The sequence below is a fragment of the Vidua macroura genome, chromosome 1 (assembly GCF_024509145.1).
Source record: "Vidua macroura isolate BioBank_ID:100142 chromosome 1, ASM2450914v1, whole genome shotgun sequence".
NCBI lineage: Eukaryota > Metazoa > Chordata > Aves > Passeriformes > Viduidae > Vidua > Vidua macroura.
The window spans coordinates 136697815-136712743 of record NC_071571.1 but is presented as its reverse complement, the minus strand read 5'-3'; the positions used below and the strand labels follow the sequence as shown (position 1 = coordinate 136712743).

At 40.0% G+C, this 14929-nt stretch overlaps 1 protein-coding gene and 1 long non-coding RNA gene across 3 annotated transcripts; one reads left to right on the top strand and one right to left on the bottom strand.

The window, feature by feature from the left end:
- The first annotated feature begins 34 nt into the window (after window positions 1-34).
- LOC128816545 (uncharacterized) lies at window positions 35-7043 on the top strand. Its single transcript, XR_008439941.1, has 3 exons — window positions 35-194; window positions 4864-4956; window positions 6964-7043. It is a non-coding gene; the product is annotated as an uncharacterized LOC128816545 (long non-coding RNA).
- Window positions 7044-10377: 3334 nt separating this feature from the next.
- Window positions 10378-14806, bottom strand: ENY2 (ENY2 transcription and export complex 2 subunit). Of its 2 annotated transcripts, none has more exons than XM_053992925.1 (5): window positions 14724-14806; window positions 14247-14340; window positions 12404-12474; window positions 11535-11609; window positions 10378-10610 (listed from the first exon to the last, which is right to left on the bottom strand). In XM_053992925.1, exons 2-5 carry the CDS (start codon window positions 14312-14314, stop codon window positions 10534-10536), a joined length of 291 nt encoding a protein of 96 aa, XP_053848900.1. In that variant the 5' UTR covers window positions 14315-14340; window positions 14724-14806; the 3' UTR covers window positions 10378-10533. The 2 variants fall into 2 exon arrangements, with proteins under 2 accessions (XP_053848900.1, XP_053848908.1); XM_053992933.1 differs by lacking the exon at window positions 14724-14806 and adding an exon at window positions 14512-14606.
- Window positions 14807-14929: the final 123 nt, after the last annotated feature.

Here is a 14929-nt window from a genome sequence, read left to right as displayed (position 1 = left end):
GAGAGCCTGAGGCAGGGCCGGGGCACGGTCACAGCCCTGCCGCGCCGGGCTGCCCGCGACCCCCCCCGCCCGCCTTCCTCCGGCCCCCACAGTGGCTGGGGGCGTCTGAGCCGGCTCTTTGGCCCTCCGGGGAGCTGCGAGAAAAAGGCATTGGACTTCAACCGTGTCGGGTTACTGCACACGTGGCAGTAAAGGTGTTCCTCTGTGGTAGATAGGATGCTGAGCTGTAAATTTGGATGTGACTAAGAAACAAACATTGCTTGAAGTTGCTTCTGACAGGTGCTGCCCTGGTGTCCCGGTTTGTTCGCCAACTGCTTGTCCCTTTTAATGTCCGGTTAAGTGATTTTAAGGTTAATGTTAAGGCATTCCAGAGCTCTGTGTAACCCTCCAGTTGTGCTACACTCGGTAGGTGAGGTAAAGGGGGTGTTTGTCTCTTTCTCCCATGGAAAGCTATCAGTTCTAGAGCAGCACTAATACAGCACTCCTTTCAACTCAACTCCAAGCTGTAGCACTCAGTTCTTTGTGTGGTCTTTAAATATCTTCCAATAAAGACTTCTGTTCTGCCACTGAATTTACTCAGCTGCTGTGTCCCCTGTGTGTATCAGGGCAGTGAGGAGATGGATGAAGGATGATGGCTCTTGTGAGGAGGCACTGGTATCAGAGTTCCTTCATTTGCCTTTTCCCATGTCCTAGCAGACACTATGACTGCATTTCTGCAACTCTTCATCAGGAAGAGGACAAGGAGCCAAACGTGATATAGCTGACCATGGGGCAAGGTCCCTGCCAGCTAGGACACGAGCAGGGTGATCTGGGGGCAGCTCAGAGTCCAGACTACCAGGCAGGTTTCTGGTGATGAGGCAGACCTGAGGACAAGCCAGTGAGTCTGCACTGGTCCAGGATCAGTAGAGTCCATAGCAAGTCAGGACACAGTTGTGGCCAAGCTTACGGGCAGCATTCCTATGATGTCGTTGAAGTGGGGATTGACACCCTTATGCCTGCAGAACCCACCTTCAATAAGAGAAACCCATATGCAATGCTGGTTTTAATTTCAAAACCATTTGTGTAGCAAATGGTTTCAGTATAACTTTTGTCTAAAGCAGAAACTGGAAGATAATCTTCATCTGCATTCACACAGAAAAGCAAAACTGCAAGTGTGACACACTGGGAAAGGTCAGGTTGTGAAGATACACGGTTACATTTCTTTTGAGAACACATTCAGATTTTGGCATTGCAATCTATATATTCAGTGAGGAATATGCCACAGTGAGAAGGAAGGATTTTAACATATGCATATAAACACCTACACTTAATATAAAAACTGCCAGAAAGGCTCACCTACACTATCCACCTAAATGCACAACAGACCTGTGTGGCTGGTGCATTAATGAAAAAAGGCTAGAAATTGGCTGACCACTTATGGAAAATAAGTCTTCCCTAAAAATATAATTATGCAGTTTCAAAAACAGTAATAAAATAAAAGTATCTTAATTTCTAAAAGCAGTGTTCACAGAGATAAATACTTCATTGTTCAAAAATGTCATTAACCTCCAGCTCTAAAGTTTTAAACTTGGATTCCTTTGGCTCAGTTAATTTTCCTAAAGAGATCTCCTATAGTCTTGGGTATTTCATTGCCATATTGAATGCACTACTGCTACAGTAAACTAATCAAGTTTGTTAGAGAACTATACCTTTTTAATATCTTTTACAGATATTAAAACTTAAACATCACTGAAGACTTAAATCACATCACTTGACAATTTGCAATGTGCTAATGTCACTTCTTTTACATCTATGACAATTTCCATCACTTCAAAGTTTGATAGTTCCATTATCCTGATATAGTAATTTCTACTTAATAAACTCATTCTATCTGTAAAAGTGATACAGTCTCTTTTTCTAAATGTATGTTCCCTCCTATGGGATATTTGCTTCATTTGTTTGTTTGTTCTCTCAAGTGGTTTATTAAAGCTACAAATAGTTTTTTAACTAAGAGTACCTTTCCTCAATTACACTCCTGATGCATTTTGTAGTAATTCAAGTTTTACATTTATGGAATAAATTTAACCTTCAATAAGTCTTTGATTCTGATAAAAGTAGAGTTTTCATAGTTCTAACCACAGAAAAAAATTGCAGGTTTTTACTGTAAATTTCAGAAGTAGTTTTGTACACTGCTGCTACAAATTTAATCATTAGAATGTCTTGAGACTCCAGATGAGAAGAGGCAGTTCCATTGTTTGATACATTTTCCATTCCTTTGTAGTATTCCTGAGCACATATTTTGGGTAATATCTAAGTATTGTCCAAATAATTTGCCTAAGTTTAGACGAATCTGTATCCTAGCCTGTGTGAAAATATGACCCAAGTAAGTAGCCAAGTAGTCACAAAAGCCCCTTTTCATCTCTAAACGTCTTCCTGGCTGAAACTGTACTCTTCTGCCTCTGCTGGCATATCTTAAATTCTTTCCCTTATTCCTACTCAGACTTGATATACCTTGTAGAGGAAAATTCCAGACCAGTGATCTTGGTAAGAGGCCTTTACAAGAAAATTCAACAAACTGACTTTTAGCAAGCACATAATGTATAAAAATAATATTTGTAACTTTGAAATGGAGCACATTCCAAGCAGCTTTTTTGGAAGCAGTGGCCAAAAGATGCCAAAGAGCACAGTGACTGCCTAGGTCTCCCTGAGCTGAGACAACTGTGTAGGTCTGGTCTTCTGCTGGACTGGGCAGTTTCATTGCACCACTGAGAATGTTTCAGGGGTTCTCTCTCCTTTAAGCATCTCTCTCTGAGGCACTGATCTTCCCACTGGAGCCTGGCCAGCTGACAGGACCTTTTACAAGGCAGAATCCCCAGTCATCCTAGAGGAATACCCTCCCCAGGTTGAAAGAGGCTGTTTTTTTCAGTGTTATAAGAACTTAAATGATAAGGAATGTGTGATTTTTAGCCTACTGCTGAGTAATTTCCTGAAGATATTATCTTGGGTTCTCCTCTCTGCTGATAGCATCACCTCCTTCTGCTAAAATGTTTCTGTATTTAATATGATGAGTTAATATACAGCATAGATGGTAGGAGTGTTACCAAAATCCAGTTTTCTTTGTCCCTACAATATTACTCATATTTCTCAACTAAAAATTCAGGAGAGGATAATGGGACCTCTTTTTCTATACAGCTATTTTCTGTCCATTACTGAACAGAAAACCTTCTTTCCATCCTGCCATATGCAGCCATTAAGTAATCTTTATTGACTTACATACACAGCCTGCCTTTTGTTCTTATAAGGAAATAAAATGCATTAAGTTGAAGTTTTCAGAAACTGGATCCAAAGCACCATGTTAGCATTTGAATTCAAATCCTCTAAATACTTGAGTAGCTAACATGTTGCTTTATAAAAATATTTATTTACATGGATGGGTTTGTGTGTGCATGCCTGCAAATTTACTATTTGCAAGAAAACAGGAGAGAGGGGGCATAGCATGGAAACAAAACATCATGAAAATTTATTGGAAAAAACATTTAGGAAAGCAAAGGATTTTCTTCCAAGAGGTGTTTTTGGTTGTTGGTGGTTGGTTGGTTGGTTGATTGGTCGGTTGGTTGGTTGGTTGGTTGGCTGGTATTTGAGGGGAGAGAATAATGAAGCTGTTCTTTGTTTCTTCGTATTTCAGCATTTGTTAGAGGAATTTATACGAATTTAGAAAGTGCAAGTTCCTTTAATTCATGTCATTTGCCAGATCAAATGGTCTAATTTCAAGCAGGAATTCTCTGAAGTTTGGAAAAGAACTTAATAGAAAAATATCAATAATGAGTCCTCGCTTTTCCCATTTTAAAACAAATCAGTTCTGCAAAAAAGACCTATGTTATAGCCCAAATACTTCAACTTGCATTCTTATCTGAACACCAGTGTGCCAAGACCAAGTGATGTTGGAAGTGTTGAGTTCCCAAAATGTGCCTAAAAACAATGCCAGCTTCAGACAAACATTACTGTCTCCGTAAAATTTGGACTGGGAAACGAGATCCTAGTTTTGATGTGGGAAAAAACCAATGGCTCATTTTGAATATAACTGTGTAACCTCATGTACCTACAGTCTTAAGGAGAGAGCAATCAAAGAAGGGATATAAGGAAGTAAAATAAATACCTTTTTTCATTCATTATGCAACTTCCTCATATGATGAGAAGAAGAGGGGCAGACACTGATCACTTCTCTATGGTGACCAGTGACAGGACCCGAGGGAATGGCCTGAAGCTGTGTCAGGGGAGGTTTAGGCTGGATATCAGGAAAAGGTTCTTTACCCAGAGGGTGGTTGGGCACTGGAACAGGATCCCCAGGGAAGTGGTCACAGCATCACTGACCGAGTTCAAGAAGCATGTGGAGCATGGTCTCGGACACATGGTGTAATTCTTGGGGATGGTCCTATGCAGGGCTAGGATTTTGACTTGATGATCCTTGTGGATGCCTTCCAACTCAGCTTATTCTGTGATTCTGTGATTATCAAATTTTCCTGTTCACTTCCTGATAGTGAGTAAGCATTTTAAGTTATATTTATCATTACAGCAGTCAGTAGGCTGAACAGGCTTAGATCACACTCTTTTTTTGTCTTTATTCAACAAAGGAAGAACAGTCCTCTTCTGGCTATTGACTATTTCATGAAACTCCTCCTGCAAAATATGCATCAACAGATATTTTGAAATGTAAGCTGAACAACTCAAATATTAGCAAATTGATCCAGGGTTTGGGCAGAAACTTACCTCAGCATGAAATGTGCCTGAAAATGTTAACAGATTAGCTAGAGACAGCATTTTCAATTCAGGTTAGAAAAAAAAAGATTTTGTAATGCTTAACTTTTATTTCCTCTTCTATTGTAGCTTCCAAGGACAACGCATTCCACCCACCTACACCTTGTTTGAGTGCATACACACTTATGCTTGTGTTCAACTAAGGCAGCATTTCTCTTTGTGGTAAGTGTTTATTCTGGCTTTCTTTTCTCTTCTGGAAGAAACTGAGCAACTGCTGCCAGCTCCAGGGAACATAAATAGGTGAGTACTGTATTTCCAGAAATTTGGATTAACTCTGAACTAAAGCAGTTCTTCCTTAAAGGCATGTTGCACTCAGGAAAGCATTGAAAAATGAAGGATCCACCATACTTCTTCACTGTTCTAGTGATTAAGCAGTTGTTCTTTTAAATCTGGATTTTGACTTCTATTTTCATCTACTCTTTAATCCTTTCTCTGTTAAAGTTTTCTTTGTTTCCTTCTTTCTCCCTGAGAAGATTATGACACATCACAACTATATTTTGTGTCAGCTTTCTTTTCAATAGAATAACACTGGGAGGTCTTTCAAGCGTAGCTAGCAGAGCTACCCCTTGATAATTCCCTTTTCTCTTTCAGTGCTCCATTTTTTCCTGCTTCCTTTCTAAATTGCAAGTTGAGCATCAGACTCACCAATGCAGCATACAAAGCTAGGATCAGTGTTATGCTCGTCTCTTCTCATATGTATTCAAAGAACCCTTGGAAGCAGATGCTGAATTTTCCCCTGCAATTTCCAGTGTCATTGATCTCCAGGGAATTGTGTTCCTTTTGCCCTGAGCACTAGATGCAAAAGCCAACACTGTGCTGACTTTGTACATAGACAGTGGATGAGAGCCAGGCATCAGAAGAGGCCAGCTTGCTCTGCCCTTGTCAGTGTTCACCCACAGGCTGCCAAACACAGATTGATCAACAGCTACTTTACATCTTACCTCAGGATCAGTGACTGAAAGAATGGATACCTCTTTTCTAGTGACTCCAGCAAAGAGAAATTAGCAGGGACTTCTTAGAGGGACATTTTTTATGACCTGTTACTAAATCACTAGTTAAAAACTAATGATATACATAAAAACAACAACATAAAAACAACAACATAAAAACATTTTTGAGAAAATACTGTTCAGATGGAAAGCATGATGGTAAATGTGAAATATAAAGTGAGATTAGGCTTTTTGTTATTCCAAGCAGAATACCAATTAATCTATTTATTACACTAAGGTGGTGAAATATAAATTATTTATGAGGAAAGGAATTTATTTTTCCTCATTTTGAGTTCCAGTCATTACACATTTGGCTCTGGAGCCACAGCTGTTTCTTTTTTGGAAAATGGATAGTTGAGAAAAACAGGCCATGTAGAACACAACTCTGATTTCAATTGCAAATACTTAGAAATTTAAATAAAGCCAAAGAGACCCAGCAGGTAGAAACACTCAATGTTTTTCATTGCTCCAGTGAAAACTCAATCACTAAGTTAAAGCCAAACTCTCCAAGTGCCACAATTGCTACAATTAAACATATTCCATAATATGATGGCATGGATGAGATAGTGCGGAGCTGTCACCTCAAAGGACCCTCCAGAGAGAAATGAGAAGCAGCAAATATTTTTTAATAGCACTGACGGAATTTTACTGGATTTAAACAGACTTCAGGTGTACTTGTTCTCCAAGTGATAAAGGGACATACTGAAATATTATGGCAGTAAACAAGAATAAAGAAGGAATGGGGAGTAAAGAAGATAAATAGTACCCCCCCCAAAAAAAAAAAATTGAAAAACCTATGGTAGCAAAATCATTCTATCTAAGATGTGAATAAAAGTTTGACATCCCAGCAGAAATTATTGGTGATGTCACTGGTTTGTAGCATTTTTTGACTGAAATATGTCAATATAGAGAAGTGTTCATGGGAGAATAATTATCAAACAAATTAGAATCAAACAAATTAGGATCAAACAAATTTCAGCTCATTGTGCATTTTAGATCCCTCAGGGCCTGACTAAGGGATAGGCTGAGCTAGCTTTTTTCTATTGGCCTTTCACTGACAGCAGGAGAAATATTCAATTTGTTGTCACATAGAATTTGGATTAGTGCACATCCAGAGCTATATCAATTTATCCAGCCCATTATTTCCATGTCTCTTTACAAACTGTTTTATTTTTTGCAGACTTGTCTACAAAAAGATGAAGCTGAACCAGCTACTGGAATGTATATGCACTGGGCCTGCCAAAAGAAATATATTCCCACAGTTGAGGTAATTCACATCAATCCTGAATTCTCACTTCATGGCTGTTAGTTCTGGGTTTGTAAGTGCATTTCCTGACATTGAAAATGTGGAAATTTGGGAGAAAAATTAGTTAATGCATCTATCTGCCTGTATATGGTGGAGATATGGAACCTTTAAAAACAAATATCATTGTATTTTTCAGTGGGGAAAAAAAAAAACTCAGCACGACATTGCTCTGACTGAATCCTAAATGTTACTGTTTTCAATACTCAAACAAACAAGTAGAAACTTAGACTGTGCAGGGAACAGTTTACAAAACAAGCCAGCCTATGCATCTGAGAATAAACCTGCAGTTACAACAAAAATAGGAGGCCACAAAGAAACCATCTCTCATTGCTGATATCACCACAAATCGAACTTCATTCTTACAAGATCCATCGAGATACTGCTGACCAGGATAACCCAGTCTAATTTGGATCTGCACATGTTCTTGCCTGGCTACTTAATGGAGGCTGCACTGGTGTGATTAACAGAACTCAGGTGGGGAACAAGTGGCTTTGGGCTGCTTACATCAAAGAGCAGCCATCAGTACCCTGAGACAGGAGCCACTGGTGTATCTCTGGAATGCAGTCACTCTCCTCTTCCTTCTTGGTCTCTGAATATGCTTGCATTTTAAGCCAGTCTGGGCAGAACTTTACAGCTTTTTTTTGGCAGCATGTGAAAGAGCTTGTTGTCAAGCCTTTAGCTTCAGATTGGTCAGCACAATTTTCTGAAAATTTTTACAGTGTTCAGTCTTTATTCTGTGCTAAGTATGAGCTGACTGCAGAGGACTACGTTGAACTTACAGCAACTGCACTTCAGCTGTCGTGTTCCAGATGGAACTTCAAATGTTTACAGATGAGACAAGTCTTCCACAGTTCAGTGCATGAATACCATAAATTTGGCCCTCTCCCACCACAGTGAAGGAAATCAATTGGTAGCTCTGGAGCAAGTTGAGTGCCCATGATATGCTGCAGCTATTCATTAAGCAAGACTTTTAAAGTCATGTGCAAAATATTGAAGAACATTAGCAAAGACCTCTAAGAACAAAAGGGTATAACTACTGATGGTAATTTACAGCTTTGACATATGTAAAACATGCTCAAGTAGCGTATTTTCTGCTAGATTGTGTGAAGAAACAATGTACTCCATCAAGTACTAGCATTGGGTATATTAAGTCTGGAATGAAGAACTCATAATAATTTTACATATATGCAATTCAAATAGAACATAAAGCAAATAAAGTTACAAACATTGAATTAACATACTGTGCTGGTTTGGCTGGGATGGAGTTAATATTCTTCATAGTAGCTATTACAGGGCTGTTTTCAATTTGTGCTCAAAATAGTGCTAAGATAGGGCTGTTTTCATTATTGCTGAGCCGTGCTAACACACCATCAAGGCCTTTTCTCCTTCTGACCCCACCCCACCAGTGAGGGGACTGTGGATGCATAAGGACTGGGGAGAGGACCCGTCCAAGACAGCTGATCCCAAGGTGGGGTGAGCACATAAAGCTGGAGGGAGAAGGGGGGATATTTGGAGTAGTCACATTTGTCTTCCATAGTAACTTAAATGGGATGGAGCCCTGCTTTCCTGAAGGTATCTGAGTATCTGCCTGCCAATGGGAAGTGGTGAATGAATTCCTTGTTTTGCTATGGTTGTCTGCATGGCTTTTACCTTACCTATTAAATTCTTTATTTCAACCCATGAGTTTTCTAACTTTAATGCTTCCAGTTCTCTTCCTCATCCCACTGGGTGTTGGGGTGAGTGAGTGAGCAGCTGTGTGAGGCTGAGTTGCCAACAGGGGTTAATCCATGATACATACTGAATGCAAAAACACATTTTAAAAAACAAGATGGATTTTTAAGTGAAAAAATTGTCTTCTTTCTGACCTCCACCATTATTTAACAATGCAGAGACAATGACATACAGCAAATACACTTAAACTGACATGAAGGTAGATTTAAAACAGCACAGGAGGAATATCTGCAGCAGATCCACAATCTTCAGTGTTATTTCAGTCTTAGCAGGAACTTGCTCGTTGTAGACAAAAGATGTTCGTGACCAGTTACATCTCGTCCCGTTGATGTTGTTATTGCCCTGTTTATACCAACTCCTGTCTACTGCCAAACTTCACCTTTGGGTGTTGCCAGATTTCTCCCAGACCTGTTTCCCCGTGTGAGCCGGCACTGGAGCCCGTTCAAGCTGGCACTGCCGCTGTCGCTCTGCCCAGCCCCGCGCAGAGGACGCTGCGGCCCGAGCGCAGCGGGCGGGAAACGAGGGGAGCGCGCCCTGTGCCGTGCCAGAGCACCGCAGGTCTCTCCCCGCAGGCCAAGGGGCTGGAGAGGGACTGGGAGCGGCCACCACCCTCCCGTGCGAAGGGCACGGGTGCCCCCGAGCGGCTCCTCAGGCGGGAGCTCGCTGCAGTGATGGAACAGCACAACCCACTGGCACAGGAACGGTTTTTTAAAAAGTGACAGCTTTTACAGTACTCTTCTAATTAGGAATATGAATGTTATGTTCAGTCAGTAATTTTTCACAATGGCCACCGAGTCACAACAATATCCAATTGCTCATTCAGTTTTTGCTTATGCTTGTGCTTCTACTCCACTTTATAGACAATTCAAAAAGATAGGAAAAATTAAACATTCTCACTTCAAAGCCTCTTTCTTGATCCTCTCTATTCATCAAATTTATTTTTGCAGTTATGTATAGACCTGGCTATGTTACAGTTCCAGATACAAGAATTAAAAATGCATCATGTTAGGAGACTTACATTGGCAAATTATTGAACTATACTTCAGTTTCAAAAGGCCCCAAAGATCCACATGAAAAAAATACCAGTAATATGGGCAAAGCTAGAAAACAGTAGTTGTTCAGAAGTAGAATAGCAACTCAAAGTAAATGTGAAAAGAATTGCTGATGGATGATACTGCTGCCTTTTCCTTAAAGAATTCAACCTCTTATGAATTGCTGAGTAAATACTTGCAACCCATGTCAGAGACTTTAAACAACTCATTCTCTAGAAAAGAAGTACAAAAGGAATTTCATCAACAGTTTTACGTAGTCTTAACTTCCTCTTGCTTACTCTGGGAAAATCAGAAAGACTATCTTCAGCAGTATGTCATATCCCATTTTCCACGCTTTTTTTTACAACTTTCTGCATTTCTGGGCAACATACTTGTTAACTGTGCTTCTTTTCTGAAAATCTTTGCAAGGTTGCACAATTGTATAAAGTTACAGATTATTAAAAACTGGAACAGGTGATACCACATTACAGTCCACTGAGAGAGAGAACCACCTTAGAACCATGAATCCACAAAATTTTTTATTAAAATAACACCAACTTTAAGAAATCAATGCAGTGCAAAGAAAATTTAATGATTTTTCATCCTTAACTATGTAAACTGCATTCCAATCCTGACATGACTGATGTAATACAGGAAACTGTATCCCAGATGAATGTCAAAGTTAAAGACTGGCATGCTGAGCAAGAAAGGTTCTTATTCTTTGCAAGAGCTCCTTCTTTACACTGTCTGGTACCAAAGCTGAAAAACAAATAAGAAAGCAAGAAGTAAAAAAAGACAAAATAAAAAGTATGCTAAAACCATACTTTTACAATATCCATTTCTATTCTTTCATTGCTCTTGCAATCCTGTTAATACTTAAAGTAATTGAAACTACTTGATTTTCATATACCCCATCTATATTTTTCCCCATATAAAATAGGCTAAAATTGGGATCTATTGAAAACAATGTTGTTACTAGTCAGTTTTTTTTCCTATTTATAGTCCAGAAAATTGTAAAGTTTGAGGAAAATGATTATTTAACAGGAAACAGGATATAATCACCAGAACAAGTGTGATTATCCTACTTTTTTCTTCACAAATTTAAGACCAAAAAAAAAAAAATCTCAAATCTGGTCTCTGAGTAAGGGTCTTGAGCAAGCTATTTTGAATGCCTATTTTTATTTAGAACTTAATGAAGTTTCTACCACTAACATCAAACCCTGCTAGAGAGCCTGAGAGGAACAATATAAAGAGGACTGCAGTTTCCTTAAGTGATTTCATTTTTTTGTATCTGTATGCTATGTTCTTTACTCTTCCCATTCCCATTACACTAGAACTGTTAGTTCTGATTTTCCATCTTAAAAGATTTGGAATTTTAAAACATCTGTGTTGCATACACAACTCAGGACCATTAAGTCAATTATAAAAATGAATATAGACATGACTAAATAATCTACAAAAAAAGTAATCTAAAGGCTGCTTCACAATACAAATTCACATGTCACACTACATGGTAGTTAATATTAAGCTATTAACATTTTATTTGTCATTAATATCAAGCTATTAACATTTTTCCTTGAATCCAACACAGGCAAGCTCATGATGCTCCTTTCAAAATACTAATGAAATAGAGGTAGGTACGTTTATTGATGTACTACTCCATCCACATTTGCATTTTCTTACCTCTGCCTTTGGGAGTGATTTCTGCCACCAAATCATCAACAGTAACATGCTCTAATCCTTTTTCTTTAATGACATCTGGGGAAGACCAAGACCGATACTTTGAGTCTTTTAATCCATTCATAAAATGACAAAACCTGTGCTCCTGATTAAGAGACAAAACCTGCCTACATAGTCATGGGAGAATACAAAGTAGCATGGGACCTAAATATGGGTTATGAGCTCAGTACCTACTGCATTGAACAGTGGATTTTAGTCTCTCACTCATGCCATAGGTTTAAGGATGGGAACTTGTCACTGCTGATGCATCTTGATCAGCTCATATTTTAAAAACAAACATGAAATTGTTTTATCTCATCTGAGCATTACCAGATGTGCCTGTTACTGGAGTGTTGGAGCACTTCACAAGTTGGCTCACTTATCTCTTAAAACACATTATTTACACAGTAGTAAGAAAGGTGCAACTGGAAAAACACTTTGGAACATACAATAAGGAAGAGCACAGACAGTAAATCCTTATTATTCTTCCAAGTGGTTTAAACAAGATTTCTGTACATATTTCAGCCAAGTCAAAAAGTATGTCAGAGAGAAAGGAATAAATCTATAACAAAATAAAGGCTATCATTAATACACATCACTATGAAACAACTGTTTACTTATAGTGCCTTGCACACTACTGAAAAATACAGAAATCAAAGCTGAAAAGTAATCTCAATTCAGTAGCATGTTTAAACATAAATGTCAAGTTGCCAGGGATGCATTCTTCTTGCCCAGGTCTTGTTTAAACTGTCAGTAAAGCCTTCATCTGGGACTTTTATTTGGCCAGAATCTCAGTTGACTACAAAGGAAATTAATAAATTGACCACTGTTACCTTTGCAATGTGCCTTCAACTGATCCTTCCAGCCACATTCAATTAATTTGGCTCTCAGCAACTCTTTAAGGCTGTTAAAACAATATAAAACTTGTTAGAACAGCAAACATTGCTGGAGCAAACATTGCTGGCCAGTTTGAAAGTCAGGCCTACAATTACTACCCAAGAGCTCTCAGAGCAGCAGCAGAAATGGTTGAACAGCAGGTGAATCCAAACCCAAATGAGTTCCAATTTCAGATTACCATGTTGGACTATGAGGATTTGGTGCCTCTGGAGCTAACTCACAGAACTGCTTCGCAGCCAGGGAGAAAAAGGTAGAAGGCCTTGAATTACTCGACCTGACTGAGTCTACTCTGGTAGCAGAGGTATGCAAACTTTCAAAGTTGGAGTATTTCACCTGATATCAGGTCTTTAAAAATAAGTAAAACCTTCTCCCTCACCTTTCAGGAAGAGTTCTGCACTACTCAACTGCAGGTTTATCTCCTCAGTTACACTTTACCTCATTCTGGGTGAAAATGAAGGATCGCATATCTTAATCTTCCTAAGCATGGTTAGCTATGTAAGCTTAAGCAACAAGGATTCAGGCATTAATGGAAAAGACACAACAATCTGCCACAATGAAGCATCAACTCCATATATCAAAATTGAATATTGAAAGTTAGCTAAAAAGTGAAAATTAGTACTAGAAAAACAGAAGGGAAAATTAAAGTAAGATATGATAAACAACTTTAATATCTTTTACCCTTTTCTCCATTAGCTAGGAAGCCTGCTTATCTTATACTATCCTAAATAACTCTAGCAAAACCCTGTTTTTATGAATGAAAGGATTGTAGCAAGAGGCTGAACAGTGTAGTCTAATCCCTTTTACTCAGTGAATTGTGTAGAGGGCAGATGAACTGATGACAAAAAGCAGAGTAAGAATACAGGTGAAACTGGCTGCCTCTAGATATTTCTCAGTTCAAGAAATCCAAGTGCTCTGCCTCTGATCATGGTACAGCTGTGATAAAGTCTGTTTGTAGGACAACTTTTGATGTCCTGATAAAACCCTTCCTATTCTTAAATTAGCCTAAAATAAATCTCAGTACCATTTCAAGAAATTGCTTGCTTTCTCTAGCTCTGTGCAATCTTCAAGGGGATGGTCACAACCAGGAAAAATATAGAGCAGAGACACCACATCAGTTACACCAGGCACAAGGCTATGCCGTGACCCAGGAAAAAAATTTCTTCTCATACAGACCTTTAAAAATGAAGGAAACAGAGCTTTTGGTGCATGGTGTTGCAAGCACAATGAAACGATGAGGAGGAAAATGTCATAAGCACTCTAGTAATATGTAAATAAAAACAGACTGAAGAGACAACAATAGGCCAAAAAATTATGCAATTTACTTGTTTGCCTTGATTGGGATCTCTACAATGACTTACAGGAGCGCTGCTTTATGTATTCTACAATATATTGCTTTACCTAACAAGAGCTAGAAACACAAGAAAAACTTAAAAGCAAAAAGGGAAGTTTTGTTTCCTTCTCTTTATCAAGAAATAACAAGATTTAACTGCAGCAAATTGAATGGAATAATGATTCTTACATGAATCTAGGGCATTCCAACACAAAATACCTGTGTAACCAATTATCCCATCCTTTATTTCCCCACTATCTCTTTTCAATTGGAAAATTAAAATAAAACTGTTCAAAAGGTATTTTTTAAAATAGTTTATATGACACTCAAGACTTTCACGTGCAAGCATTTAAAGAATTTAGAACTGAGTTTACTTTATGAAGTTTACTGTAGTGCAGTCTTGATGTTCTTAAAGCCTCTCACGGGCATGGAGTAGGAAGTCAACTTACCGTTCCCGCTCTCCTGTTTCTATTAGCTTTTGGTTAATGGTTGCTCTCATCTGCGCATCTTTATTCATTTTGGAAATCTAGGTTTTCCACAAACCTACACGGAGCAAAGCAGAGTTTCGACAAATGCTGGTGTCATTCACTCAACGAAAAAAAAGTGACCAAAACAGAATGACACGAGTGTTCTGTCCACTGACACATCCCCGCGGTTAATGACCGGAGCACCAGTGTGTGACCGGCTCAGGGGTGAGTTCGGCACGGCACCCACCCTGCTGCCCGAGCGCCGGGCACCGGCAGTTCACCGGGCCGCCTGCGCGGGCACGGCCCACCCTCTCCGGGCGCGGCCTCTCCGCAGCCCGGCCCTCCCGCTCGGCGCCCCCGGCGCTCGGCCCGCCCAGCGGCGCCCCGGAGCGAGGGAGCGGCGCGGGGAAGGGAAGGGAAGGCCCGGCCCGGTTCGCTCCCGGCTGGCTCCCGGCTCACCGCCCGCCGCAGCCCCGCCGGTCCGTGCAGCAGAGGCGGAGCCGCCCGCAGGACGCGCCACGCGCCGCCAACCTCACCGCTCCTGGGCGCGGGTGCCGCCGGGAAATGCAGTCCGGGCTCGGCGACTACAGCTCCCGGCGCGCCCCGGGCGCGCGGCTGCCTTCTAGCCCGGACTACGGCTCCCAGCATGCACTCCGGCGGCCGGG

Bases quoted from the DNA above. Each gene is read 5' to 3' on its own strand.
- ENY2 (XM_053992925.1), bottom strand. From the start codon at position 14,314: ATGAATAAAGATGCGCAGATGAGAGCAACCATTAACCAAAAGCTAATA. The intron at 11,610-12,403 runs GTAACAGTGGTC...GGTCTTCCCCAG, and splicing joins GTTGAAGGCACATTGCAAAG to ATGTCATTAAAGAAAAAGGA. The intron at 10,611-11,534 runs GTAAGAAAATGC...TTTGTTTTTCAG, and splicing joins AATCACTCCCAAAGGCAGAG to CTTTGGTACCAGACAGTGTA.